Below are 23,570 nucleotides of genomic sequence, written 5' to 3' on the forward strand. Positions count from 1 at the left end.
GCTGAGTTTCGGGAAACGAATGACATTGTCCGAATGTGAGAAATCCAGATGCCCGAAGTGGATCCACTAATACGTCTCAAAGATCAACCTGCACAACGCATCCATCAATTTTCTGACTATATACAACAGCTGGGAAGGAATGGGATTTATAAGCGAACCATGTGCACGGCCTTTGAGCTCTTTCGGACGAGCATCGCATCGTGTAACGTGATCATGATCTTTCGGCATCGATGGCTCTGTCACGGTTTGAAGAAAGTTCACCTGACGCAGCAACTCGTACATGATTCTCCGCCTCTAATCTCTGTTGAAAGAGAAATACAGCAGTAAGGAACCTATATTCTTGCACCCCCAATACAGACGCAGGCGCGAGCAATGACCCTTCCACAAGCACCGACACCGCCACGGCCGCTTCCTACGGGTCCGTTGGCCGCGATACCAACATTCTTCAAGGTCGACACGGAGGATGTTGATCACGACAGCATTGGAGCCCATGCAATCAGGCTGGTAAAAAGCGGCATTGTTGGAATTGTAACTATCGGCTCGAATGGCGAAGCGCCCCATCTGAGCCACGACGAACGTATCGCGGTCACTGAGACTACTCGCAAAGCACTGGACGAAGCAGGTTTCGGCCAGATTCCCATCATCATGGGCGCTTCTGACGCCTCCGTTCGAGGCACACTCAGCCTAATCCGAGGGGCGGCCAAAGCAGGGGCCGACTATGTCCTTGTCCTCCCGCCAAGCTACTTTCGTGGGGCCATGACTGGCTCTGTCATTTCAGACTTCTACGGGCGAGTGGCCGACTCTTCACCGCTGCCTCTGCTGGTATATAGCTTTCCGGCGGTTGCAGCGGGCATCGAGATGGACTCGGACTTGATTACCATAATCTCACGCCATCCAAATGTCGTAGGTACCAAGTTCACATGTGGCGACACGGGCAAGTTGGCCCGTGTCGCGCGTGCCATGGACGCAATGACTCCTCATGCCACCAATTCGGGGTACGTGTGCTATGGAGGGCTGGCTGATTTTGGCCTGATGGCGCTTGTCGCTGGAGGGTCGGGGTTCATTGCCGGCGGAGCAAATATCTTTCCCAAGACCTGTGCGCGGCTGTGCGAAGCTTTCAAACTGGGGGGTCTACCAAAGGCGATGGAATTTCAGAGACTGTTGTCTGCTGGTGATTGGCCGCATACCGCTGCTGGCATCGCGGGCACCAAGGGGGTTCTCGAGAGGTTCAATGGCTACGGTGGTGTTCCCAGGCTGCCGCTACAGCCCTTAAATGCAAGTCAGTTGAACTCGATCATTAATCTCACGATGGAGGTGATTAAAGTGGAGGACAACTTAGAGCCTCCCCAACATAGCTGAGGCAGAGGCTCGGAGCAAGTACAGAAGAATTATAGCTATCAGAATAGAGAGCTTCGTTTCTGGGTAGCGTATTAAGTTGTGACATAAAGTTCTGTCTTGAAATGCATCCAGGCTGAAATACAGGAAATAATAGTATATCGAGTAAGAGTTCAACTGCTGCATCGATCAAACCAGTTGTTTCGATCTTCTTCATCCGATGTATCCTCAACGACCACGGTAGACTTCTTGACGCGCTTCGGCTTGCTCACCGACACCCTCTCAATCCTAGCTTTAGCTAACGCCTCACCCGCGAGATGATGGGCCGACTTCATATGCGTATTGTAGGCTGAGGCCGTAGTCCAAACCTCACCACATCGAGGGTATGCCTTCGGCTCTGGTAGCTTTCCTAACCCTTTATGCTCGTCTAATAAGTGAACTCTCTAGGCTGAGATAGTCGGATAGATCTTTTCACTAGTATAATGCTCTCGTGGGTATTTCTCATTCGCCTTAAACTTATGTGTCTCCAAATGCTGGATAGAATTCGAAGCGCTAAGCGGGCCTACTTGATAAGCGCCTGGTCCGGGACCGCCGTATAGATAAGCCTTATCCTTTGACTTGGTTATGTTCTTCTGCTTTTTGATACCTATAGCGGCGTCCTTAGTAGCTTTCGTCTGTCGCCATAAGTATACTTCTCGGTGTCGCTAATATCCCGTAAGTTAATTAAATTCCCTTCCCGGATAGTCCGGATATATCTATTTGAAAGGGGACGGCGAGTCTCTAGAGTTTCCTAATGCTATACGACCTTCGTAAAGAGTCGAGTCGCCTAATCTAGATGCGTAGTTCTTAATAATATTATATCTAGTAAGGTACTACATAAAGTTAGTGGGATCCTCTCCTTCGAGAAGGTGGATAATAGTATTAGAGTTAAGCTTATTATATCTATGCTAGATATCTTCAAGAGCTAGGTGTAACTCTGATAGCGAAGCGAGATCATTATCCGGATCTCCGGTCGTTCTAGGCTCAATCGTTTTAGGCCCATTAAGAAGATCCCAAAAGCTTTCAGAGACATTATGCTCCTTAATGAGCTGGAGCTCCTCAATTTCTTCAACATCCAGCTCCTGTACGAGAGTATCCCTATCAAGATCATCAATGGGTATGGCCAGAGAAAGCTGAGGATCGATCGGGATGTCGCTCATCTTGTCCGAGGTGGAGGTGGAGGTGGATGAAGTACCATTGCGGACGTTTTGTTTAGACTGCCCAAGAGATCGTAAAGGCGTAGGGCTAATGGAGATATAGTCCGAGAGCTTCTGTCTCTTGGTTTGTGGTAGCTCTGCTGATTTGACGGCCTCAGCCTATGTATCGAAGTGCTCATTTAGTACTCGACGCCCGATAACTTCACGAAGGGCACGGTGCTTATGAAAACCGTCCTTATTCTTTCCAGGTCGGGGACCGAGGAAGAACTGGAGACCGCGGGTACTATTTTGTATGATCTCGTCACCTTTGGCGATGAGTTCCTTTTGAACCATTTCGTGTATCTTATGCCTATTGGGCCTTGGATAGGTAGTCGGTGCTTGAAACAGTCTCTGATCGATACGGGAGATTTCGATTTGCGGCTTGAGAATATTGAGTGCTTGATCCTTATCGTTGTTGTAGTATTTGCCTATCGATTTATCTGAGTGGCCTATTGCGCGTGCTACACTAGAAGTGTGAGTGTGAATCGCCTTTTTGGGGATCCTCGCTAGATCCTTCGCCGCGCCGCGGCGGATATTATGCGAAACAAGACGAGTTGTGAATCCTGCTTGCTGGCTTATGGAAGAGACTGTTAATAGGACCTGACCTACTGTGGCCGCCTTGTTGACGATGAGGAGGCCCTTATTGGTCATATTAATCTGGGAGATAGCGGGATAGTCCGGATATTTGTACTTAATCCGGCGGTCAGGTCTCTTCGATGCAATAGTAAGGACTTCGGGGAGACTGGAGCCGGCGACGAAGAAGCCATGGCGGAGGCAATGAGTAACCTAGAGTAGAATGAAATCTACACTGTTGTATGCCGGGCTATTGAATGATTCGACTCTTCGAACACGTTCCTCGTGTGAGCGTCTGAAGAAAAGTCAGTAATTGAGACATACGAAGTGGTTAAAGTGGAAGACGACTTAGAGCCTCCCCAAAACTCCTGATGCAGAGGCTGGGAGCAAGTACAGAAGAATCATGGGTATCATAAAGAGAAGAGCGTCCCTAGACCAAAGTGCCAGGGTATGGAATTGCTCCTTGGCTCAAGTAGATTTGCGCATTTTCCGCCGAATGAGGTCGTGAAAATAGACAGTTATGAATTCCCACTGTCATTTTCGGTCCCCTTCCGCCGGTAGCACATCCGTACTACTTAGTACAAGACCAGAAATATCTCTGCAGTCACGCCTCACTACTATCAACATGGCTTTTAGAGAGCCAACCTTCGTTTCGCTGGAGCAAAGGAAGCCACTGAACTTCATGAACAATTGAAAGTCTAGTCTCAGTCTGAAGAATGGATCTGTTAAGACTCTTTGAGTCACCATTTCCGTGCCAGATCCGGCTCAGCGCGCTCGTTGAAGGGCAACCGCTTCCAAAGCACGAAGACATTTCTGGTCTCGCCTCGCACCTTGATTGGTTGCGGGAGTCCAAGGACCAAATACCTGTTCCCATCACTCCTATCTTCAAACTGGAAGGTTCTCTCTTGCACGTCCGTCACCATGTAAGGTAAGCTGGCGCATCGCATGTGGTGTTTGATGACAGGTTGTTGGTTGTCGACGTCAATATAGAATTCCCCCGTGTAGGCCACGTAGTTCCGTCCGACCTTGGCCCATTCGGCCTCGGCGGCCGCCGCTTCCTCAGCACTAACAGAGCGCTCAAAGGGTTGTTCGCCTTCAAAAGGCTTCTGGCCCGGAATGTGCAGTTGTGCCGACATGTACCCGTCTTCGGTGTAGAGTATAATCCCCTTGACGTGGGCAGTCATCGGGTACAATTTGTTTGATGGGTCCGTCGCAAGTTGCAAGCTGTATTCAATAAGCTCCCAGCTTCCTGTAAGCTGGGACCGCACTTGTCTTGAAGCATCCGAGGACATTGTTATGGCTAAGGTAGCTAGATATGCTCCAGATGGCCCGACTTAGAGGAAAAGCCAGAAGCAGGCTAAAGGGCTTTGAGGGCATAGAAACAACTCGTGAGCTGGGCTGGTGACGGTGAAAGACAAAGGCTAAGCGCTACCAGCTACGCCTTGCTTATATCTTGTTGGGCTTGAGAAATTAGTACATTCTCTGGCTTCGTCGCCCGCTCCTTTTCCCGGAAGACCTTCAATTACAGCCTCCGGTGCCGTGCTCTCCGGGCTCCGAGCACTTGGACCGCTAGCCCACATGTGGAAGTCATCAAATTCTAGCCCGAAGAATGATTTGAGTCACATTACCGAGTACAGGCAGCAAATTAACTCAGTGTAGTTGGCGTTTTCCAGTGAGTCGTATTTTGTCCGGCGATAAAGTTCCTTGTCGTGGGGTACATGGCTACAAGACGACCAATCCTTATGGTTCTAAGGCTCCCGCTGTGCGCGCAAAAGAAATCAGCTTCAATTCCAAAGCACGCCATTACAGAGCCCAGTGGCAGTTCTGTTTCTACAGCACCTTTCCACTACTGAAACCGTCGCCATCCGAATCAACTGACATCCAATCATTAGTACAAATTGCAGAAGTCCATCCACAAGCTGCCCAAATCAGAGGCTAGGAGGGACATGGTTATCAAAACTCCATGCTCTCCGAAGTAAGTCCATCCCCCAGGACAGGCAAATCGAAACTCGGCATCTCACCAGAGAGAAACTCGTCGCCCAAGTCGCCAAAATCCCCTCCCTGTTGCGATGCAATATCCTGCTCCACGACGGCTCGGGCAATGCTGGCGAACTCCCCAATCCTGGTCAGCGCTAGGCGACCTTGCGTTATGAACTCGAGCCGGCCAAACGTCCCCGTCACGATCTCCATTATTGCTATGTCGCTTGAGGCGGTCGGAGCTGCCGGATTGGAGACAACGTTGATGAAAAGAGTCAAGACTCCCATGATAGGAAAGTACAGTATCAACCTGCAGAGACTCCACGCGTCAGTGCTCAAGACTTCATCAGGAGCTTGCAAGGCGAAAGTCGATATGCTGATGTGACAAACATAGCTTACCACATCGGTGTCTGAGGCTCAATCTTGAGCTGTTGAACCAAGAGGCACAACGATCGAGCTGCTGCAACTCCGTCTTCCGCGATCTGTTTTAATTTCATCTCATGTTCTGGACTAATGTCGGCTACCATTTTCTCCAGTATGACGAACCCTGACACTCGACATGCTCGGTGCAGAGAGAAAAGTGAGGTGTAGTACCACATGCGTAAGATGACGTGCCGCGTCCCATCTGGTCCCGTCAATGTGCCGGACACATTGGGGAGTTGGTCGATATCCAGAGGATCCTCACACACCTCGGCCGCGACCCACCACCGCTTGAGTTCGTCGTACAAAGCAACGATTCTGCTGACTATCTCCTTAGGCTCTCGCGTCAGGGAACTCGCTGAAAAGAGCTGTTTGGTTATTCTGGCGCAGTGTCTGGAATATCTGGCAATACTGAGGAATAGGTCACCCTTGTCCGGAACAGCGTTGGTGCTTATGCCAGATTTCTCAAACACCTTCCGCGGAAAAGGGCAGGTGACTTCATCGTCATCAATCACCTAAATGAGGGGGTTTGGTCGTTAGACTGCTTCAATTGTATTCCTAGTATAAACAGACAGGAAAAGTGGGTGGAAAAGATACCGAAGGACGCCCAGAGTGGTAGGCGAAAATCTGCTCGAAGGAGTATAGCGACCAGTAGACCCGGTTTCTTTCCTCGACTTCGCTAGCGGTCAGGTTCCAAACTTTGAGTGGTGTTCTATGCATCCCTAGTCCCTGAGCTAGACGGATGGCGATTGCAGAATATATATACTCGGTCCTTTGTCCTGCAATGCCTTGGGCGAAAATTGCCTGTGGTACAAAGAGGTGGTCAGAGCTTAACACAAAACCTGCGTGTTTAAGATTGGTGGGAAAGATATCTACCATGAGTGCAAATGCCTGTTGGGCCACCGATGAGATTAGTGATTAAGTTATCAAAGAGAAGGTTCATTCTGAACATTCCTTACCTGAACCGTGTGCAGAGTCGTGCGCTGCTGCAACATCTCCTGCTGAACGGATAGCGCGTTTTCCATATACTTGGTTGCTGTCTCCTGCGCCTGTTTGAAGAGTAACGGCGAGCCCGTGCGGAGTTGCGATCGTACTCCGGTCGCTAGAACCATATTGTAGACAGCGTACCATTGGGGACCCACTCGGGAAGGGTCTCTCCAGAATCTTTCACAATCTTTCAAAAACACTTTCCTATCAAGAATTGGCCAGATACTGGAGATAGTGGTTAGATCTCGGTCGCATAGGGTCTCAAAGACCGTCACGAAACGGGGTACTGGTGAACAGCAAGTCCTTCAGGGACATGGAAGAGAAGGATGGGCATGAGGGACGATACCATTGATTTTGGTCAAAATACGCTGCCGTCGTTCGGTCACTGGTCAGGTAAGAACGACAGAGGGCTTCATTTGTTGTCGAACACTGGGAATACTTACCTTGGACATATTTCCTCCCCGTCTCCTCGGACGGAAGTGGTGTCCGCGACAATTTCATCTCTGATGGAATCTCGCCACGGAAGTCCGGGTCCGGAAGTTTCAACAAGGACATGACTGAAGACATCAGGTTTCGCAAGGACTCCAAGCTCTTGGAGTTATTGACGGACTGGGAAATCCACTGCAGTCCCTGGTCTGTGAAAAGAGCCATGGCACAGGAGGATCCTACCGAGAGACATCTTTGAGTGACCATGTAAGGATACAGTGTGGTTGGCCATCGCTTACCAATGAACTCTTGCCCATTCTGATTGCCACATAGAGGGCTTGATTAGCCAAGGAGTGTAATACAAGCAATCTACTCACTTGGCCAGTGACTAAAATCGAGCGTTGGTCCTCAAGAGCCTTGCTAGCCTCATCCATTCCCCAAAGGATCGAGTCTACCGTCTTCCCCTGATGGCTGCATGCGCATGATGTAGTCGATTTGGGAAGCTCGGGGAAGACAGGAGCGGTCGTGACGCTGAACGGTGGAGCACAGAGAGAAGGCCAGCCTAGCTCTGCTGAGCCGTGGTATAGAAGATTCTCATGGGCAGATGAAGCGAGTGGGACTGTCGTTGGAGAACTCTCCGACGTCCTTGGTTGATCAAATTGCGCCTCGGTCTGCGGTGTCTGGCTCGTCTTCTGTTGAATATTCCCCAGTAGACTTTCGAGATGTCGAATCCGAGCCTCGAGCGCTGAGTGCATGGCGAGTCAGCGATATTTGGAGGGAGTACTTGCTCCTCCGACCCGTGGAGCCCAAATGTCGCGTCGACAGAGTACTCGCGTGAGGGAAACTCACCTTCAGGATCCCGAACTTTGGATCTTCGTTTCACCCTTGGTGGGTAGACGCAGCAGATGTCATGGTCCTGAATAGATGTCAGTTTTCCCTTCAGCTGCCGACCAGGCTAGATCCAAAAACTCCCCACCCTACAATATGAACATGTTGGCCTTGCATTGTCGCCTGCAAGACACGTTACCACAGCCCTTCAAGCGCTTCTCTTTAACAGGTTTTGTCGAGTCCCGCTCAGTCCACACTCACATTTGACCTTCTTCGCGCGACAATTGTCGCAGGCCATAGGTATTCGCCCGCTCATTTGTGATTTCCAAGTAATTGACATAGACTGGAGGGAAGGACCTCCAGTCGCGCGTAGAAGTGCGTGTGGAATGGGTTTAAAATCGACAGGCCCAACTTCCAAAGAATAGCAGCTTAAGCTGTTCCCCGCTTTCCACAGAATCTGGGGGATCCTTGGGGTACCGCTCCTCATGTTGACCCACAACCTTCCAAAGATATCGCTGCACTCCACGCACCGTTTAGAGGCACCACGCCTTTCGTGGAGTTGATTGGGCACAAGTATTGTCGGCCGATATCACACGTGAATCTGCTAGCCACATTTAAAATAGATCTTGCCGTTGTTTTACTACCAAGGGTTTCGGAGCGTGGCTCTCTGCGGAGCGAAAAGCTGGAGTTCGGGGTGGGCGGACGATTTTCCCGAAGTACGCTGGAGGCATGTCCTGTTACTCCTAGATTGAGGATTTCCGTGGCCGCAGTGAGTAAAATGTTGCTGCCTGTTGTTCTGTCTCTCTGTGCCAGAATTTGTCTGATATTTTCCACAGCGCATCCTCCCCGTTCATATAACAGGTTCAATGTCTACAAGCGGCGTTGCCCGCTCCAGTCATGTATTTAGATCGATGGATGGGTCCTTTACATCATTGGGACGAGCTGGCGCCGACAACTGCATGTCAAAGCCATGAAAGCGTCAACAGAAGCACGATTTGGAATGTTCTGTTCGTCGAAAAGGAAATGTCTATGGTGTTCTAACTCGACAGAGACTATGGAACCCTCGTTTCAAGAATGACATAGGACAGGATAGATAGGATAAAGAAGACTCCATAAGAGTCAATGCGGATTTCAGCTAACAGAAAACTATGAGATTTGGAAAGCTCGGAGAAGAAAGGCAAGAGTTGCCATAGCGAGCTCAAGGATCCAAGCCTTTGGGCACTTCATAACAATATCTCTGTTTACTGGACTCAGATGAGACTGGAGCTGTAGGCATTGATAAATATCTAGAGCTTTTGGTAGAACAGTGGAAATTTGGCGACATACTCGGACGTGGTGCCCTAAATGACTATGCATTGAGCGAACACGAGTCAATAAGCGTACCAGAAAAATCTTTGTTCGATGCAACTAACACTTTCACAAGAAACATCTAGTTGCGCTTGCTCGCTAATTTAAATATATTGACATCAGGAAGATAACCAGCTTCGGCCCTACTGCCATCAACGACCATGCCTCAATTCCGGAGAATCAAGGGTGGCTTTCCGCGAAGGAGAACGGACAGGCGCCGTCTACCAAAGAAGCTTTGTCCAAGATTGGGATAGGGTTCGACCAAAAACGGCGAGCTGTGGCGAGATTCGATCTCCGACGAATGTCAACGCGGTACTTTGAACGCAGTTGGATGCATAAGACCTCACAAGAATCTCTATAGAAGGCCGTCAGCCTTCTGTTGCCTTAGCCTTGGACCGTATAGACGAATAGCAAACGAGTCACAGTAAGGAGTCGCATGCCAATGCGGACTTACACATCGCAACAAGCACTTGGTTTAGGCTTCACAAACGCGACGGCAGATTTCTTCCAACTCTGTTGAATCCTAGTCATGCTAGACGTAACCCAGTTCGGCACTGAAAGTCTGACTCACAATTACTTAAATATCAAGAGCCTGGATCAGGGTGCTAAGTACTCGGTATGCCGCTACGAATGACCTTGCTACTTCGCCATCTCGAGGCTTGTCATCTTTCCACTTGACCAGTCGTGGCTTTGTGTTTCTGGGGTTCTGCGCCGACGCCCTAATCCTAAATCACATGGGTATCGTTGAGAGTTCAACCCCGGGAAGCACCGGGTGATTTTTTAAGGCTAGTCGACGCCCCCTTCTCTACCTAGATAGGTACCTAGGCAGTAATGCCGCTGCTAACTGCGAGTGCTTGGCTTTTTCAGGCATAAGCTTCCTGGAATTACCTGGTCCAGGACTTTCTAATCTTCCTCCACCCCTCATCATTGCCCATGCTCTTAGCACGAATGTCACAACTTTGTATTCTCAACCTGCTCCTCTGCGATTGAGCAAGTTCGTATAGCCCAATCGCTCCATACATGGCAGTGACACAGCGAAGACAATTCACCAGCTGTGACGCCTGCAGAAAGTCTCGAGTGGGCTGCGATGCCGCTGCTTGCAACGGTCCGTGTACAAATTGCGTGCGGCGCCACAAAGTTTGCAGCTCGAAGGTATGTATTTGAATCTGTGAGTTAATCCTGAATACAACGCCTGACACCTGTAGTGGATTGAGCAGAGCCACGGCGGCCGGAGCAAGCGCCAGCGTATGAAAAAGAATGATGGCGGAGTTCGACAACACGTTCAACAACACGTTCACACAACAAGCGTTCCAGCATCAGACACTGCACATACTGACAATGCAGGGAGGGTGCCGTCCTCGCGAACTACAACCACGACTTTGTCGGAAGCTGATCCAGCAACTGCCATCAGTCGTCGGCAGCAGGCATTAACCCTGCATAATGTTCTATGGGACATTTTCACAACTCTATTCGAGCCTCAGTTAGGATTATGGATAGGGAATGATTGCAACCCCCTCAAAACTCTTGATACGGTACCTCCTCTCCCCTCACATAGATTTAGCAGAGCTGACAGAGGCAGGCTCCAAAAACATTGGTGTCAAGGCTAATGGTAACCCTCGACAGCCTTACGCCTTCTCGCCTCGACGATTCCACGACACATATCACTGCTTTCCCTAACATGCTACTCAATGATGAAGATACAGACGACCAGAATGCCATCATCAATCAGGCCCTAATCAGTGCAGTACATGCATTCTCTGCTCGATGGTTATCCCTCAGTCGCTTCGGCAGGGAGACCGCAACGGATGTCCGAGCATTGACCTTGGCAAAGGAATATTTTCTAGAGCGCATCTGGGAAAGAGCCCATAGGGATGTTCTCCGAGTGCTCACCCGACCAAGTTACCGTTCAATATTGGCTATGTACCTCTTTGGAACTACTCCGACTACAATTAAGAACAAAGAACGATGCATCGCTGACCATTGTTTTGAAATGTCATTGCGCCAATATCTACAACTTAGAGGCAGATCGTCTGCCATTGCAAGACAACCTGGGAGAAGAAATGAGAACACTTTGCAGTTGCAAGATACTTCGGCTAAAGTGCAAGCTTATAAGGAATTGAAGCATCTCGAGGACACGGCATACTGGTTTGGTGTCGTAATAGATGGATCTAGGTCCCTAACCAGGTGCCAGCCATCTGTACTACTTCCTGGACTTCAGGGGGAAGCTCTGGTGTGGCGTTCAATCAAGGAGCAGACCGAGACTTTTCGCACCACCTACAGGTCGATCCATACCTCGAAGGCGCCTCTAACAGATGAAATAGTGATGACCATGATCCAACACGGAGCTGCCTGCAAGACCCTTTTTTGGAAATCGGTTTCTCGCATTCAGGATTATTTATTCTATCAAACAGTCGAATCAACCTTGGAAGTTCTTGTGAAGAATGCAGCCGAAGAGATGGCACGGTTCGAAGAAGTCTTCGACCCTTTCTTTAATCAGTGTGCAAGGGATTGGATTCTTCTTTCGCAAAGGTCGCGACTGAGCTATTGTAAGACATGCTCCTGCACCTAAGTCTTGTGCTAACTTCTTCTTGCAAAGTCATTTTAGCCTTGCATTTCCACTTAGGGGTGCTCATCCTAGTCGATGTCCTTGAAACCCAGCACGAAGCGACCACGGACACTTTCATCGATATTGGAGCCTGCAAGCTCGCATCTACTCGAGCTATTATCAATCTCACCAATCTCATGTTGCTACAAGGCGACGCTGATACTGGAGCTGAGACAAGCAGTATCTTCCTCAAAGATCCGTACCCTGAACACACAAGGAACGGACTTTCAAGGGCAGCATACTCTGTGCTACATCTGTTCCGGGAAATGTCAGTCACAGAGCAGGTTGCGGAAATCATGGCGGCTCCTCTGTTTGCCGCACTGGGCATACTGAGCCAGGTATCATACACGGCAGAAGAGTCACTTCGCGCCCTTCGCAAGTCGTTTTCCGAGGCCGATTTGACTGTTATGCGATTACGCACAGAGTTTTCAACATATCTAGTAACTGCGCCGCCAGATCTCGATCTGTCAATCACACCTGAAATGTTTGAGGAGGAGACAGTCAGAGAGCTCGACCTGGCGGAAGAAGATCCAAATTTGGTAGACAAGACCATCGGACGCCACGAAGGTCTGGAAATGTCTTACGACTTCGACTGGTTTGACCTGGAAGGTATCGATTTTACTTCTGTAATGCATGAATGGGATTTTGAGGTACGTGGATCCGGAGGCAAGTATTGTCTTCATTAAATAACGCAAGAAACCTAGGGTTGCTTTTCAAGCGGATGAGCCAACCAAATCGCGATGAAAAATACGATCATGACCAGGCTTCCACATCGTTCACTCCTCGTGGTCAAAGTCCGTGCTATGGGAGAAGTCCTTCAACGCTGTATACGACTGATACTCCTGGAGCTTCTCCATGACAACTTGATATGCATCGGATCCCAGGGCAACCCTCAAGGGCGGGTTCTCCATCACAGCTAATTTGTACAGCGCCCTGCCAGCTTTGGCAGGATTACCAATCTGGGTGCCATGCCGTTTCCGCATCCTCTCCTTAGCGTCAAGATGGTCATAAGCTGCAAGTCGCAACTTTGGGAAGCTCATCGATGGTCCGGCCCAGTTCGTGCTAAGGAATAGAGTCAGCTTCTTGTGCATTGTATAGCAAAATGGATCCGCTTACCGGAAGCCTCCGGGCTCGACGATCATAATCTTGATGCCCCATTCCGGTTTCATTTCAGCAGCAACTGCCTCCGAAAATCCTTCCAGCGCCCATTTCGTCGCACAGTATATGCTGAACGTTGGCATACCCTTTTGCCCCGCCATACTGGAGATCTGCTGGATCAACCCGCCGCTTGGTGTCTGTTCGCGCATTATCCTGACGGCTGTTCTTGTGACGTTGAGGCATCCAAAGAAATTCACCTCCATTTGCTGACGAATCTGCTCGTCATCAAGCTCTTCCAGGGGCCCACAGAGGCCGAAGCCAGCGTTATTGACCACGACGTCGATGCGACCAAAAGAAGACAAAGCCTTGCTGAAGGCGTTCTCGACGGAAGCCGGATTGGTGACGTCCAAGGGAATGGCTAGAAGGTTGTTCGACTCGGCGTTAGCGAAGTTCAACTGTGTCACGTCCCGAGATGTTGCGACGACATTATCGCGTTGGCGGAGGATCTCCTGTACCAAATTGTTGCCGAAACCGCTGGACGTGCCAGTCACTAAGAACGTTCGCGGAGCCATTTTCGTGTCAATCTTCAGGACTAGAAATACTGATGAACTGTAGCCGGGCTTGAGTATTGCTTAGCAGAGCTTGGGGATACTGATTATTTCTAGGATTTACATACACTGTCCTGGTTATGAGGTAGTCGTGGGGTTAAGGTCGGTCTTTGCTCGGTTCCGTGCTGCTCCCTGTCCGCGTATTTGGGTAGCATGACAAGCGCAACATCAGGCAAAAGCGATCCGTCGTATCCCTGGCAGCTTGCGATCTGCAACTTGTGACCCAGGAGGCAAGGCTTGCGAGAAGCGGGTTTTACCATTTAACCTGCGCTCAAGAGATCCGAGAAAGTTTGATGCAGTCACCAGACTGGCTGGCGGCTGCATCGTCACGTCCCGAAGGGGCCTTGGTATTAAGGATTCAAGGATGCTGATACTCAAGCACGACAATCGAATATATTAGACAAGCACTCGCAGAACTCCTCTCCCGCCACCGTGCTACCCTTCAAAGCCATCTCGGCTCATCAGAGCCTGGTATGCAAGACCCGTTTTCGAACCTGAACCAAACCCCATCGTCCCCATCATCATTTTTTACTACCACGATTCTCCTCCAGTCAAGGTATTTGGCTATCTCTCCTTCTTTACCCCATCTAATAGAACCCGTGGTGAACTTCGCTGGGTCGAAGAGTTGACCCTTTCCATCTCCGTTCACAGTCTTGGTGGCTTCCAGTGTCCTCGAGATTAACTCGAAAATGTCCATGTCATGCCTAGGCAGAAAGCCCGGGTACAGAGCTCGTATTGTGGCTTGAGTCTCTTCATCGTGCTGACCCACAGATCGAAGGTACCAGTTGTTGAACTGGTTGAGGGAGACGAAAACGTTGTAGGAACCTCCTGAAGAAGCTCTTTTCATAAGAGATTGCATGATTGCTATTCCTCCCACGAGTCCCGTTCTGGAGGAAAGAAAAAGTCTTGTCACTAATTGTCGGCCGAGGGTAAGGCTGTGTGACTTACTGGTAATCAGAATTGGGAAGTAGTGGGATGACTGGTTCGTCAAGCTCAAGGAATTTGCCCTGCTCCCATGCAGCTCCCGTCACCTAGTTATCAATCAGCAATGCCAGCATAGCCTAGGATGATAGACTCATACACAGTCGGAAATCTGCTGGTACCCGGCACGGCTGCTCCATTCGCCCTTCCAGCCATAGCAGTTCTCTCTGCAATAGATGATGCCTTTTCCTCGACGCCGCGCCAACTCTTGTATCCACGTGCTACTAAAACCCAGCCTTTCAAGAACTCCGGGCCTATATCCATCCACGACGACATCGGCATCTTTCAGAAGGGCTGTGAAGCTAGCCTTCCCTTGGCGGGTTTTCAGGTCGAGATCGGTGTCTCGTTTGCCGAGTTGACCATCGTACAGAGCGAATCCCGCATCGGGCTTTGTGTTTGTGGAAACCCGCAGGACATCCGCACCAAGAAGTGCGAGGATCCGCGTTATGGTTGGTCCGGCGATCACTTTTGTAAGATCTAGGACTTTGATTCCAGCCAGAGGACCAAGATGACGTTCCTTGTCTGGCCACCCAACGGGCGGGAGGGAATCGTGTACAACATCGATGGTGTATAGAGGCTCCTGGATATTCGACTGTCCATGCGAGGTTTCGGCGTATTCCTGCAGGGTAAGGCATGTCACACCTGGCTGACGCCATCGCTCATTGACTTCGATTTCGAGGGATGCACTGTCCTTTTCCGCAACCGCAGCTCTGTAAACTTCCTTGGATTTTTCACGAAACTGTGCTCCTTCCAAATCAGGGCGGTTTTGGGCCAAGCCAAGCATATGGAGCACAGGCGTTGTGTCGAGGCTCCCATGAAGTTGGAAATATCGGCCATCTGCTGTTTTGTATCTGCGCAAGGTCAGCATGATGCTCTTCTTGACTCAAGAGAGTTTCCCACATATTTGTCGCCATAGCCCTATACGTTTCAGAAATTCGGCCCTTGTCAATGTACTTGACTCTCTGCGCTGCTTCGCCTTGGTCACAACGCTCGATCTCAAAGAGAGCTAATGACATCAACATTAGAGTAGCTGAGTACACATTCACTTCTATACTCTTTGGCATTGGCACCCCGTAGCGCCCTTGCGATATAGCAGTGGCAAACAGTCCAATGCATGCCCAGAGTGCAGAAACAGATTCAGTCATCTTCATGGGCGTGGGCATGAAAGGGCTGACATTTGGAGTGAACGTGACAGCCGATACATTTCCGGACACCTCAGATGGTATACCCAGGCTTGCATTTTCGAGGAGATGTCTGATGAGTATTTGTTTCGCCTCCTTGGGGACTGAGCCGGACGGGTGGAGACTGTGATGGAAGGCGTTGCCATTCACGGTGTCTGGAGAGAGTCTGCTCTCGTATGTTGATGAGATGGTAATGGCTTCAGTAGACATGGCTTCAGCTGGGTCTTGCAGGCCACACTGGAGGTTGAGCAGCTGTGCGGAAGCCATCGCTGCATATGTCTCTCGCCTCGATCTTATCAGTTGCAGGCGCCTACCTGCGTCGATCGACCGAGGCCATTGTCAATCTCGGAATCGGGTGAGACTGGGTCCCCAGGCTGCCCAACAAGGGGGTAGACATTGATGATGGATTCCCCCGGCCGGGGCCCGACACTCAGCATGCTCGCTCTGGAGCATCGCGTTGAAAACCACTCTGCAGTTCAACCACCAGCAGGAACAGGAGAATGAGAAGGAGGGTTTGATGGGGGTTCAGCTCAACCCCTGAGCAGGAACCGATCACGTGGACGCTTCCGAGGCCGTCAGCGGAAGCGACGTTCACCCAGTCGACATTTCTCCATCGCCTGTAAAGTCAAGGGTTAGTCTGCCGTGCTTGCCCCCAGATGCTCGCTTCCGACAATATTCACACCTCGACTATCGAGTGGCAGAAGTCAAATCGTCCAAGACTGCCAGAGACCCGGAACAGAGCATCGGGCCTGGGCCATGGCTCGCTTTTCGCGGCCCATACTTCCTTCCCCAGTGTGGAGGAGGGAGAGGTCCCCAGATTCGAGCTTGCTGGAAGCAAAGGCACTTCCTGAGTTGGAAGACCACGTTATAAATACATCGCGATCTGCAGCCTCGCAGCTCCTCTGATTCTCCTACCATTCGAGCTGGAGCCAACTTTGCGACCTCTCATCAAGTTTTCAGTCATTGTCATGTGGCATCCAAGCTTCCTCGGTGTGAAAAGCCTGCGGGGCGATGCGCTTGTCACAGCTTATATGGTTGTCTGCGGCATTGCCTTTATCATGTTTGGTTATGATCAAGCTGTTTTGGGGGCTTTGTCGAGCAATCCGTCGTTCCTCGAACATATGGGTGTAATTGATGTCTGCCTCACTGATTGACTCTCCCAGCTAATTGGAGAACAGACCACCGATCCTCTCATTATAGGATGCATCATCGCCATATTCTCCATCGGCGCCATCGTTGGCAGCATTGTCACACTGGTCTTTGGCTATCGCCTTGGTCGACGGTGGCTTATTTGTAGGTGCAGAACATTGGAAGAGAGAAGATTTCGAGCTGACTTCTTCCCATAGTTATCGGATGCTGTTTGCTCATACTTGGTGCAGCCCTGCAAGCCGCATCTTTCAGCCTTGGCCAGATGATCGCTGGCCGAGTGGTCGCGGGCGTCGGGGTCGGCTTCATCAGCTGCACAATCCCTCTGTTGATTTCCGAGATTGCAAGGCCCAACAGACGTGGCATTCTGATAGCTGCACTGTTCACTCTCGCAGTGGTAAGCATTGTGTGCACATTTGATTGAACAGGTCGATAATCCAATGCAGATTGGCATCGTGATAGCCGATTGGATGATATTCGGGCTTCTTAAGCACACTACGAATCAGGAGCTCGTGTGGCGCTTTCCGGTTGCTTTCCAGGGAGCCTTCGGCATTTTCACTGCGGTACGAACCCAAATTATCCCTGACAGGCTCCTCAGATGCCTGGAATCTGAAAATGTGCTAATTCCGATACAGCTTACGATCTTTTTACTCCCCGAATCGCCCAGATGGTTGTATGCCCAAGGCTACAACAAAGAGGCCACCAACGTGCTTGCACGTGTGTACAACGCATCTGAGCGTTCGCAACTGGTCCAGGATACTTATGATGCTCTCAAAGCAGAGGTAGATGACGAGGAGAAACGCGAGGAGAAAGGCTTTGCTCTGTTCACACAGTGCATGGGGGCATTGTTCTGGGATACGACCGATTTGAAGCTGGGAAGGCGGCTGCGCTTATGCTTCTTCATTATGATGCTGCAGGAGATGAGTGGTCTCAACATTGTATGTCCATGCATTCTGGCACGGTTCCTCATATTGACGCTCTCAGATCGTGCCATATACGAATACCCTATTCGGCATTGACCTGAAATTTGACGCTCTGACGTCTATTATGGTTGCTTCCATCATCCAGGTGGCTTGGGCTATATTCACTACCTGCGAAATGTTCACAATCGAACGCTGGGGCCGGAGACCTACGCTCATGATTGGTACCGTGATATGCACTGTTGGGTAAATCCTTTTGCATCAGTAGTTCAAGTGCGCAGCAAACTCACTTCTCTCAGAATGACAGGCTTCACCATTTCCATCTCCATCGGCACCAAAGCGGCAGGATGGGCTGGCATGGTGATGTTGATCGTCGTCTTCTTTGGTTTCGCCTTCGGCATGCTCCCGATGAGTTGGCTCTATCCGTCCGAAATCCTGCCACTACACATGCGGCATGTCGGACTCGGCGTCGCGGGTATCACGACTTGGCTCTTTACATTCCTGACAGTTTTTACAGGCCCAATATCGTTCGAGGCCACAGGGTATAGAATCTTCATTCTCTACATCCTCTTCAATGCACTTGCGTTTCCATATGGTGAGTTCTTCCCACATGGCAGCAGGGACTATGCGGTGTGAAGTTGGGGGAAATGCTGATCTCTTCTCATACAGCGTATTTTCTGATGGAGGAGACAAAAGACAAGACCTTGGAGGAGATCAACCTCATGTTCAGCCCGATCGCTGCTGCCAGTATCCGTGCTGCGCAAGTAGAAATTCCTATAAACGGAAAAAAGGATCTAGGGGCGCAAGTCATCGAACAAGAGTAGCGCGTCCGCTGCCTGACAGGTGGATCCCGAGATGTTGATAGTCGACGTTGGATTGACAGTAACGCCGGCCCTCGACAACTGCACAGCCTCCCTTGGCTCTTTGTGCTCCTCAAATTACGAACAAGCCCCCATCCTGATCGCTCCAGAAATCACTAGGAATTATATTGATTCGAATGGCTCGTTGCTGAGATACGTTGCCGGTCTTCAATCTACCAAGCGTCCCATTAAGGCGTAGACAGTTTCATTCTTCAGAAGCTCGAGATTATCTACCTTCCGCATTGGCAATCCAAGTTGGACAGAAGAAATGTAAGTGTCTCTGTGAAATATAATAGAATTGAACTGCAACTAGATCCACGGTGACCGGGCTGCTAGCATCAAAAATATATCTGAAGCCCCCGCGAACATAAGATTACCCTTGGCTTACAACATGATGCAAGCCAATAGCCGGACTGCTATGGTGCAGCCATGGACAGTAGTAGTGAGTAGAGAAAATCCCATTAGCCCTGCATGCTTCATGTTGTGGCGCTTGAGCCCGCCTGTAATTCTGCAATTTCAGTTGCCTGAAGCGCGGACCTATTCACTTCGCCGATCTCGTTCAATGGACCGGAAGTCCACGAGGTCCAATTTCGATACGCTTCTTGATTGACGCGTGGTCCTCCCCAGCATTCAGTCGCTTGATCAGCTCGCTTGGATCGAAATCTGTTCCGATAGGATTCTCGTGGAAGTACGGCGAGGCCATGAACTCACTGGCCGCTTCTGGAGTATCAAAATTGTCAACCTGAATCTCGGTACGGTTTCCATCCGGATCGTCGTAGTACATGCTGGTAGTAGGCCCGTGGTTGACGCACCAAACAGGTTCAATCCCGTTGGCCTTGCGCTGGAGGTAGGCGTTGGCGAAGTCCTCCAGGGAGTAATATGTAAAAGCCATGTGCTGCAGGCCTGAGCGTTTTGGGTCTCTTGGACCCAGGGAAGGGATCTGGACGATGGCGATGCGATGATGTTCTTCGTCATAAGTGAGGAAGCTGGCAAAGTCATTTTCATAGCTTGCATGGGCGTTCAAGAATTTCTTGTAATAGTCAACCATCGGCTTGAGATTGTTCGTCTGCAGAACGACATGGGCGAAGTGATTTGGCGGCTTAACCGTCTTTCCGGCGCTTTGGGGATCAACGACCATGATGGAAAAGGTATATTTGGGTGCGAGTGGACAAATAATTGGAGGCGTGCTGGTAAAGGCGTGGGGTGAGCTGGTCGATCTCCTTCTAAACTCTCAGACGCAAACACATATACTTCTTCAATATTATCGAGATCATGCCCTACTCACAACTTCAGTTAATCAGTATCCCGGAGATGCGCTCTTCGGAGATTCGGGTTAGCGAAACCCCGGACGGGATCCAATCGCCACAGCTTCGGGGAAAGTGGATGTACACAGCTCAAAAAGATATGCACGAAGTTGGTGAGCATGAAAGCCCAGTCCGTCAGTCGTGTGCTTCACAAAAATTCCGGAAAGCTCGCTCTGGCAGGAAAGACAGTGGTACAAGATACTCTGCTTCTTGGACTGTACCGCTGTAATCATTCTGTAAACTACAACAAGACCAGCAACTCAAAGAAACGCTTCTTCGACTCTTGTCCATGCCTCGATTTGAGCGACTCGTGCGCTTTCGGGACTCCCAGGGGCAGATTCAGCAGGGTGAAGCTTCCAAAATATCGTGGGATTCGGAGCTGGTTGGGAAAGTAGTACCAATCTACAAAGGCACCAACCCTTGGGATGACGACTTCCATCTGACCGAACAGACTGCAACAATATCTGAGGTAAACTCCAGACTTTCAGTGTCCTGTCAATAGAGCTCATGTCACTGGCAGGTCTTGTCTCCTTTGGCATCCGTGCCTATGATTGATGGCATTGGGCTCAACTATCGAGAGCATGCGAAGGAAGGAAATGTATGTGGCAAATACTTTAGAAAAATCCAAGCTTACGATCTAACATCGAGACTAACGATTTACCCTAGATGCCCATTCCTCCATATCCTGTTGTTTTTGTGAAGTATCCTGGTACGTCGCGACCCTTGTTGACAATCCTTGGTCCTGGCTCTGATTCACACATCCAGACGCGCTTGCGGGACCCTTCGAGGATATCCCAATCCACAAAGACGCCACCCTACTCGACTACGAGGGAGAGCTCTGTGTTGTGATTGAGAGGGATGTAAAAGACCTTTCCCCTGATGATGACCCAATCGAGTACGTTCTGGGTTATACAGCTGGCAACGACGTGTCCTCTCGCTTTTGGCAGGGACAGAACCAAGGCGGTGGACAACACGGCTACGCAAAGTCTTTTGATAAGTTCGCACCCTTAGGACCTGTCCTTGTCTCACGGCATGTCATCAAAGACCCTGGAAGTATGCACCTCAAGACCTGGGTGAACGGTGATCTAAGACAAAATGGGAGGACAGACGATTTGATCTTTGATGTGCCAACTATTATCAGGCACTTGTCTCGTGGGATGACCCTTCGGAAGGGTACAGTCATCATGACGGGAACCCCCAGCGGTGTAGGCATTGTCCGAAACCCTCCGGCCCCGCTTCAAGACGGCGATATCGTTGAGGTTGAGATCTCTGAGATTGGGCGAATAAGGAACAAAATGGTGTTTATTAAATAGATCAATATCTCCATCGTGACTGGTCGGAGCAGAACTCCTACACTTAATAGTTGAAACTACATGCAATCCTGTCGCTTACCAACCAGAAGTGGTGGACGGTTGTATTCCTGGCTCCAAGTGATTAGGTTAACTTGTCAAGGTCACTTCACCCCAAATATCCCAAGAGGCGAGATGCACAAAACACTGAAAATCAAGATCAAAGGAGCCTTTCATTGCTGAGAGGTCAGAAAGAATCACTCTGTGAGCTGCCTATTTGTTATTGAAATTCTCCCTTCTTGGCTAACTTATAGTCTGGATATTGCACAAAGAGTTCGTTCGTCCCTGAGTAGGGTTGGCGTTGCTTCTCTTTTTCAAGATCAGTCTCCAAAGGGGGTCCGTTCTCCACGCTGCGAAGTCCAACAGCAACTTCGATAATGTACACAGCATCGGCCTTGGTGTTGATCGAATCTCCTCTCCATGCAACATGGCCGTCTGGTCGAACAAGGACAAGATCCTTCTGCCACACTTTCCGCGCGTGGTCTTCCCCTCGCAACTCGAGATGCTTGAGCGGGACTTTGTGCTCCTCTGCGCTCGTGACTAGGAAGTTGGCGCCATGGTTGCCTCCGTCTGCGAAGTGAACCAGAGTGTAATGCATGCCATAGAGGTCAAATATGGCTGTCCCATCTCGCAGGAAGATATGAGGAGCACGCAGTCCCGGCCAAGTCGACGGGACATATCTCCTAGGATCGAACTTTGGCTCTGCCGCAGGATCCTCAGGAATGATCACCTTGGAGTGGTAAAGGTATCCATACTCGACCCCGACGTCCAGATTCTCGCCATTGTGGGTCTGATAGTGCTCATGGATCTTCCTCCTAACCTCCTCGCCCTTTTCTGAATCCTCATCGAGGTGCTCGGGACCGTTTTTCGCCAGCATCTCGTTCATCTTCTGGTGTATCTTTAGGTGATAGCCCGCACGCTCGACACTCATCAGGGCGACCTCTCGTCTTTCCTGCTGATATGAATCCAGGAGATGGATGCCCCCATAGCCATGGATCACACCTTCCAGCTTGGTTGCGAGCGTAAAAGCATCTCCTAAGCCCATGTTCATCCCATAGCCCCCGGTGGGAACATTCTGATGTGCTGAATCCCCAGCTAGGAAAAGGCGGCGCTTAGGACCCATATACTGGGTCGCCACGACAAGGTTAGGTCGATAGGTGGAACGAACCAAGATTTTGTCGACATCAATCCACAAAGGCTCTCCATTGCCGCTCGAAATCCGGGAGATAGCTTCTTCTGGAGTTACGTGGTCCGTATCCATGCCAACGGGGTAGTGGGAGTGGATGGTCCAGGTGTCGTTCTCGTCCTGGGAAATGAAGGCACCGATAAAACCGTCCTTGGAGATGACATAATTATGCCAGAATATGCCATGGCTATGCAATGCCCTGGTGTCATTCGACGTGAAGTGTACGAGGATGGAGTATCCTGGCCTGTCTTGCGGTTAGCCTGTGTGCCATATCCTTGCGTACATGTGCCTTCTATACTTACGATGGTCCTCCAACGACTGGAATTCCAAGCCCTCGACGGACTCTGCTGGAGCCACCATCACACCCGACTCCATACTTGGCTTTAAACGTGTGGGTCTTTCCATCCTTGTCTGTGGCGGTCGCTATAATTCCTTCGTCGGTTTCTCGAGTGGTTTCCACCTTCCACCCGAAGCGGAGGTCAATTAAAGGGTCCTTGTCGTTGATTTCTCTCAACCAGGCTTCGAAGATGATTTGTGATAGCCTCAGCCACGGCTCCAGAGGCTGTTCCCCATCGTTCTGCTCCCGTATCCTCTGACGCCATTCGTCGACAGTGCCAAAGTCCCACTGTGTCACTAGCTTACCATGGACGCCAGTGGTGAAAAGACTGCGATAGGGCATATTTGAAGGCACACCTGCCAGCGACACAGGTGTCAGGCTGTCAGCTCTCCTAAGTCGCTCGGATGAGGCCAAATATACCTTGTTCACGGAGCGAATCTACCAGTCCTAGCTTTCGAAAATATTCCATAGACCGAGAGTTCGTCAGATCCATTTTTGGCCATCTGTGTAAAATTTAGTGGTGCACTTGAAATCTGGATATAGCTGATTACCTTGTCGTTGTCTCGTTCCGTTCAAGAATAACCGACTTGATGCCGTAGTAGGACAATGTGGCAGCCAATGTTAAGCCCACTGGGCCTCCACCGGCAATGAAAACGCAGTCGTCTGGGAGGATGTGCTCGACGCCTTCAGTTTCGCTAAAGTGAAAGGCCGCTGTCGAATCCCCGTTGGATTGCTTCGTCATCCTGATGGCTACCCAGAACGGGTCCGACAGGCATACAGAGGAGACACTTGTGGTGACTACATGAAGATCGAAGAACTTCAGCCTTTCTTTATGGGGCCAAGTCTGGCGTTTGGCACACGCACAAC

General features: G+C 50.2%; 11 protein-coding genes across 11 annotated transcripts; 4 read left to right on the forward strand and 7 right to left on the reverse strand.

The window, feature by feature from the left end:
• Nucleotides 1-372: 372 nt before the first annotated feature.
• Nucleotides 373-1,359, forward strand: Z520_07180 (uncharacterized protein; the record flags this gene model as incomplete). The annotated part of the gene is made up of 1 exon (XM_016777679.1): nucleotides 373-1,359. The coding sequence occupies one exon, from the start codon at nucleotides 373-375 to the stop codon at nucleotides 1,357-1,359; it is 987 nt and encodes a 328-aa protein (XP_016631189.1).
• A 923-nt stretch (nucleotides 1,360-2,282) lies between these two features.
• On the reverse strand, nucleotides 2,283-3,221 carry Z520_07181 (uncharacterized protein; the record flags this gene model as incomplete). Its single annotated transcript, XM_016777680.1, has 2 exons — nucleotides 2,283-2,671; nucleotides 2,738-3,221. The coding sequence occupies 2 exons, from the start codon at nucleotides 3,219-3,221 to the stop codon at nucleotides 2,283-2,285; spliced, it is 873 nt and encodes a 290-aa protein (XP_016631190.1).
• A 662-nt stretch (nucleotides 3,222-3,883) lies between these two features.
• Nucleotides 3,884-4,435, reverse strand: Z520_07182 (uncharacterized protein; the record flags this gene model as incomplete). Its single annotated transcript, XM_016777681.1, has 1 exon — nucleotides 3,884-4,435. The coding sequence occupies one exon, from the start codon at nucleotides 4,433-4,435 to the stop codon at nucleotides 3,884-3,886; it is 552 nt and encodes a 183-aa protein (XP_016631191.1).
• A 661-nt stretch (nucleotides 4,436-5,096) lies between these two features.
• Z520_07183 (uncharacterized protein) lies at nucleotides 5,097-7,708 on the reverse strand (the record flags this gene model as incomplete). Its single annotated transcript, XM_016777682.1, has 7 exons — nucleotides 5,097-5,430; nucleotides 5,520-6,055; nucleotides 6,138-6,344; nucleotides 6,500-6,813; nucleotides 6,874-6,912; nucleotides 6,971-7,271; nucleotides 7,331-7,708. The coding sequence occupies 7 exons, from the start codon at nucleotides 7,706-7,708 to the stop codon at nucleotides 5,097-5,099; spliced, it is 2,109 nt and encodes a 702-aa protein (XP_016631192.1).
• Nucleotides 7,709-10,806: 3,098 nt separating this feature from the next.
• Z520_07184 (uncharacterized protein) lies at nucleotides 10,807-12,419 on the forward strand (the record flags this gene model as incomplete). The annotated part of the gene is made up of 2 exons (XM_016777683.1): nucleotides 10,807-11,674; nucleotides 11,725-12,419. The coding sequence occupies 2 exons, from the start codon at nucleotides 10,807-10,809 to the stop codon at nucleotides 12,417-12,419; spliced, it is 1,563 nt and encodes a 520-aa protein (XP_016631193.1).
• A 90-nt stretch (nucleotides 12,420-12,509) lies between these two features.
• Z520_07185 (uncharacterized protein) lies at nucleotides 12,510-13,403 on the reverse strand (the record flags this gene model as incomplete). The annotated part of the gene is made up of 2 exons (XM_016777684.1): nucleotides 12,510-12,795; nucleotides 12,850-13,403. 2 exons carry the CDS (start codon nucleotides 13,401-13,403, stop codon nucleotides 12,510-12,512), a joined length of 840 nt encoding a protein of 279 aa, XP_016631194.1.
• Nucleotides 13,404-13,881: 478 nt separating this feature from the next.
• Z520_07186 (uncharacterized protein) lies at nucleotides 13,882-15,868 on the reverse strand (the record flags this gene model as incomplete). The annotated part of the gene is made up of 4 exons (XM_016777685.1): nucleotides 13,882-14,326; nucleotides 14,388-14,470; nucleotides 14,521-15,271; nucleotides 15,321-15,868. 4 exons carry the CDS (start codon nucleotides 15,866-15,868, stop codon nucleotides 13,882-13,884), a joined length of 1,827 nt encoding a protein of 608 aa, XP_016631195.1.
• Nucleotides 15,869-16,569: 701 nt separating this feature from the next.
• Nucleotides 16,570-18,491, forward strand: Z520_07187 (uncharacterized protein; the record flags this gene model as incomplete). Its single annotated transcript, XM_016777686.1, has 8 exons — nucleotides 16,570-16,728; nucleotides 16,780-16,894; nucleotides 16,948-17,144; nucleotides 17,194-17,310; nucleotides 17,383-17,685; nucleotides 17,732-17,913; nucleotides 17,967-18,262; nucleotides 18,337-18,491. The coding sequence occupies 8 exons, from the start codon at nucleotides 16,570-16,572 to the stop codon at nucleotides 18,489-18,491; spliced, it is 1,524 nt and encodes a 507-aa protein (XP_016631196.1).
• A 595-nt stretch (nucleotides 18,492-19,086) lies between these two features.
• On the reverse strand, nucleotides 19,087-19,665 carry Z520_07188 (uncharacterized protein; the record flags this gene model as incomplete). The annotated part of the gene is made up of 1 exon (XM_016777687.1): nucleotides 19,087-19,665. One exon carries the CDS (start codon nucleotides 19,663-19,665, stop codon nucleotides 19,087-19,089), a length of 579 nt encoding a protein of 192 aa, XP_016631197.1.
• A 455-nt stretch (nucleotides 19,666-20,120) lies between these two features.
• Nucleotides 20,121-21,144, forward strand: Z520_07189 (uncharacterized protein; the record flags this gene model as incomplete). The annotated part of the gene is made up of 4 exons (XM_016777688.1): nucleotides 20,121-20,300; nucleotides 20,352-20,429; nucleotides 20,498-20,540; nucleotides 20,597-21,144. The coding sequence occupies 4 exons, from the start codon at nucleotides 20,121-20,123 to the stop codon at nucleotides 21,142-21,144; spliced, it is 849 nt and encodes a 282-aa protein (XP_016631198.1).
• Nucleotides 21,145-21,400: 256 nt separating this feature from the next.
• Z520_07190 (uncharacterized protein) lies at nucleotides 21,401-23,445 on the reverse strand (the record flags this gene model as incomplete). The annotated part of the gene is made up of 4 exons (XM_016777689.1): nucleotides 21,401-22,610; nucleotides 22,669-23,059; nucleotides 23,124-23,206; nucleotides 23,255-23,445. 4 exons carry the CDS (start codon nucleotides 23,443-23,445, stop codon nucleotides 21,401-21,403), a joined length of 1,875 nt encoding a protein of 624 aa, XP_016631199.1.
• Between the last annotated feature and the right edge of the window lie 125 nt (nucleotides 23,446-23,570).

Source organism: Fonsecaea multimorphosa (genome assembly GCF_000836435.1).
Source record: "Fonsecaea multimorphosa CBS 102226 unplaced genomic scaffold supercont1.14, whole genome shotgun sequence".
Classification (NCBI taxonomy): Eukaryota; Fungi; Ascomycota; class Eurotiomycetes; order Chaetothyriales; family Herpotrichiellaceae; genus Fonsecaea; species Fonsecaea multimorphosa.